Here is a 2,717-nt window from a genome sequence, read left to right as displayed (position 1 = left end):
AAAGAAGTTCTTCTTAAAGCTGTATATGATCTGAACTGTATATGGTAGTTCTCAAAAATTGCTATTCGTTATGTCTGATGCTAAAAGTTTTAAATATAGATTAAATATGGATTATTTAAGAAAAATAAGAGGAAACAGACATATACATAAAACCCAGGAGAACTGTACAGTTACATTGCATTAAGGTTTCTGGTGAGTTTGCACAGATTAAAAATCTTATATCCTCTTTAATTTGAGAAAAAAATATATTTCGGTAAAAAATGTACCATAGTTTAATATCTCTCCTCCACCAAAATGTAGTTGTATTTTTTTTCCCTTTTAAAACAGGGCTGTTGTTAGAGGGGGAAAAATGAAGGAGGGTTAGGTTTACGGTTTACTGTCTTGAGTTTTTTATAAAGTAATACATGTAGGATAAAAATTAAATAAACACATAAATAAATTATATTGTATTAAAATTATGAAATTAATCTGTCTCCTCCCCGCAAATGGAGCTAAAAATCTTGGCTATCAATTTTGTTTACCAATTTAAAACATTTAATTCCTTACTTTTATGAAGAAAGCTGTATATACTAAAATATTGCTCCCTAAAGGACACATATATATTTATTTTCTATCTTGTTTGCAGTTTTTTAATTACCATAAGAACTAATATTATTCATTTAGATGGAGGAAATAGAGACAAAAATAAGTATGTATTATGTATATTTTAATGTATATATTTTGCTCACCCATAGCAAAAGCAAATTCATTCTTAGAAACAAACTATAACAGCAAGATTTTCAAAAATTTTAATTTCTTTTGTTTCCAGCATTATTATGGTTTCTTTCTATAAAATACCATTTTTTGTCAATGTAATCCCCTATGACAGAGGGATTTAATATACATATGTATATGAATGTATACATTGTCATATATAACATAGAAAGGACTAAAATGTGATATATGTGAAAGTATGTGCCCTTTTGCATTTTAAGAATGGGTAGTCCTGACATCTGAATATTTATCAAACATTGGGATAATTATAATTTAATACAATATATATATACAATTGTTATAATAAATAACTCTGTATTCATATTTACTTCCTGTTCTAATTTCCTATGATATTCTCTTTCTATTCAGAAGGAGTCAGAGAAAACAAATGGCTAACCAATCCACTGTGACAGAATTCCTTCTGATGAGATTTTCTGATGATCATGATATGCAGATTCTGTATTTTGCAATGTTCCTTGTCATTTACTTATTAACCTTAACTGGAAATTTCCTTCTTGGTGTTGCTGTGATCCTAAACCAGCAACTTCATGCTCCAATGTATTTCTTTTTGGTAAATTTGTCATACTCTGATGTTTTCTTCATCTCAACCACGATCCCTAAAGCCATGGCTACTTCTTTGACAAATAACAGGGAGATCTCCTATGTTGGATGTGCTGCTCAGGTCTTCTCAGTTTTCACTTGTGCAGGTACAGAGCTTGCCTTGCTTACTGTCATGGCTTATGACCGCTATGTGGCCATCTGCCACCCTCTGCAATATACACAAATGATGAACTGGGATGCCTGTTTACAAATGGCAGCTGCTTCCTGGATAAGCAGTTTGTTCCATGCGTTGCTGCACACCATTCTCACTTTCAGGTTAAATTTCTGCAAATTAAATATAATTGAGCAATTTTTCTGTGATGTTCCTCATTTACTAATGAATTCTTGTACTGATACAAGAATTAATCAGATTCTGATTTTGGTTATAGGGATTACTGTAGATTCATTATGTAGTGGGTTCATTTTCATTTCCTATGGCTACATCTTCTCTGCCGTACTGAAAATCCCTTCAGTTCAAGGCAGATATAAAGCTTTCTCCACATGTATTCCCCACCTGACTGTCTTTTCTTTATTTTTGGTCTCTGCTGTCTTTGCATATATGAGGCCCCAAAGTCTATCCTCCCATACTTGGGATTTGCTTTCTGCTGTTCTCTACACAGTTTTCCCCCCACTCCTCAATCCCTTCATTTATAGCTTCAGGAACAAGGACATCCAAAAGGCTGTGTGGAGAATGCTAAAAACCTAGCAGGACATTTATCTAGATAAGTCTTTTGTCTTTATTTATAAGCATCATATATTTATTTATTTTTTAATTCCATTTATATCCCGCCCTTCTCTGAAGACTCAGGGCGGCTTACAAGCTTAGCAGTAGCCTTCATTCTATGTATATGCCTGCTTATTAGGGCTTTCATACACCCCCAAGCGGCATTATTACAAAGTCAGCTTAATTGCCCCCAACAATCTGGGTCCTCATTTTACCTACCTCGGAAGGATGGAAGGCTGAGTCAACCTTGAGCCTGGTGGGATGCAAACCTGCACTAATTGCAGGCAGCTGGTGTTACTTAAGGAGGCATTAGCCCACTGTGCAATACAAAATCTTCACATTAAAGCAATCATGGGTCTTCCAACTATTTAGAAATACTAATGCTATCAAAATGAGAGAAGAATCAATTAGATATAGTATATATAGAATTGTTTTAATTCTAAAAGATTTATTTAATGTACTTTTAGGAAGAGGCATTGGGCTTAATTGTGTTGGATTTATACTGGATTCAGTAATGAAAATGTAGAGTTTATCAAGAAATTAAGACTTTGGGATGACTTGTAACAATTAAAGATTTGGCTTTGTCTATAATTTTAGATAGAGAAATATTGAGCAGAATTATTTAACTTACTTTATTAAA

General features: G+C 33.0%; 1 protein-coding gene across 1 annotated transcript; it reads left to right on the top strand.

Moving 5' to 3' along the window:
* Positions 1-1,141: 1,141 nt before the first annotated feature.
* LOC308678790 (olfactory receptor 14A16-like) lies at positions 1,142-2,059 on the top strand (the record flags this gene model as incomplete). The annotated part of the gene is made up of 1 exon (XM_081346021.1): positions 1,142-2,059. The coding sequence occupies one exon, from the start codon at positions 1,142-1,144 to the stop codon at positions 2,057-2,059; it is 918 nt and encodes a 305-aa protein (XP_081202147.1).
* Positions 2,060-2,717: the final 658 nt, after the last annotated feature.

The sequence above is a fragment of the Vipera berus genome (assembly GCF_964194415.1).
Source record: "Vipera berus genome assembly, chromosome: Z".
Lineage (NCBI taxonomy): Eukaryota > Metazoa > Chordata > Lepidosauria > Squamata > Viperidae > Vipera > Vipera berus.
The sequence above is the reverse complement of the archived record's forward strand: the minus strand, read 5'-3'. Positions and strand labels throughout refer to the sequence as shown.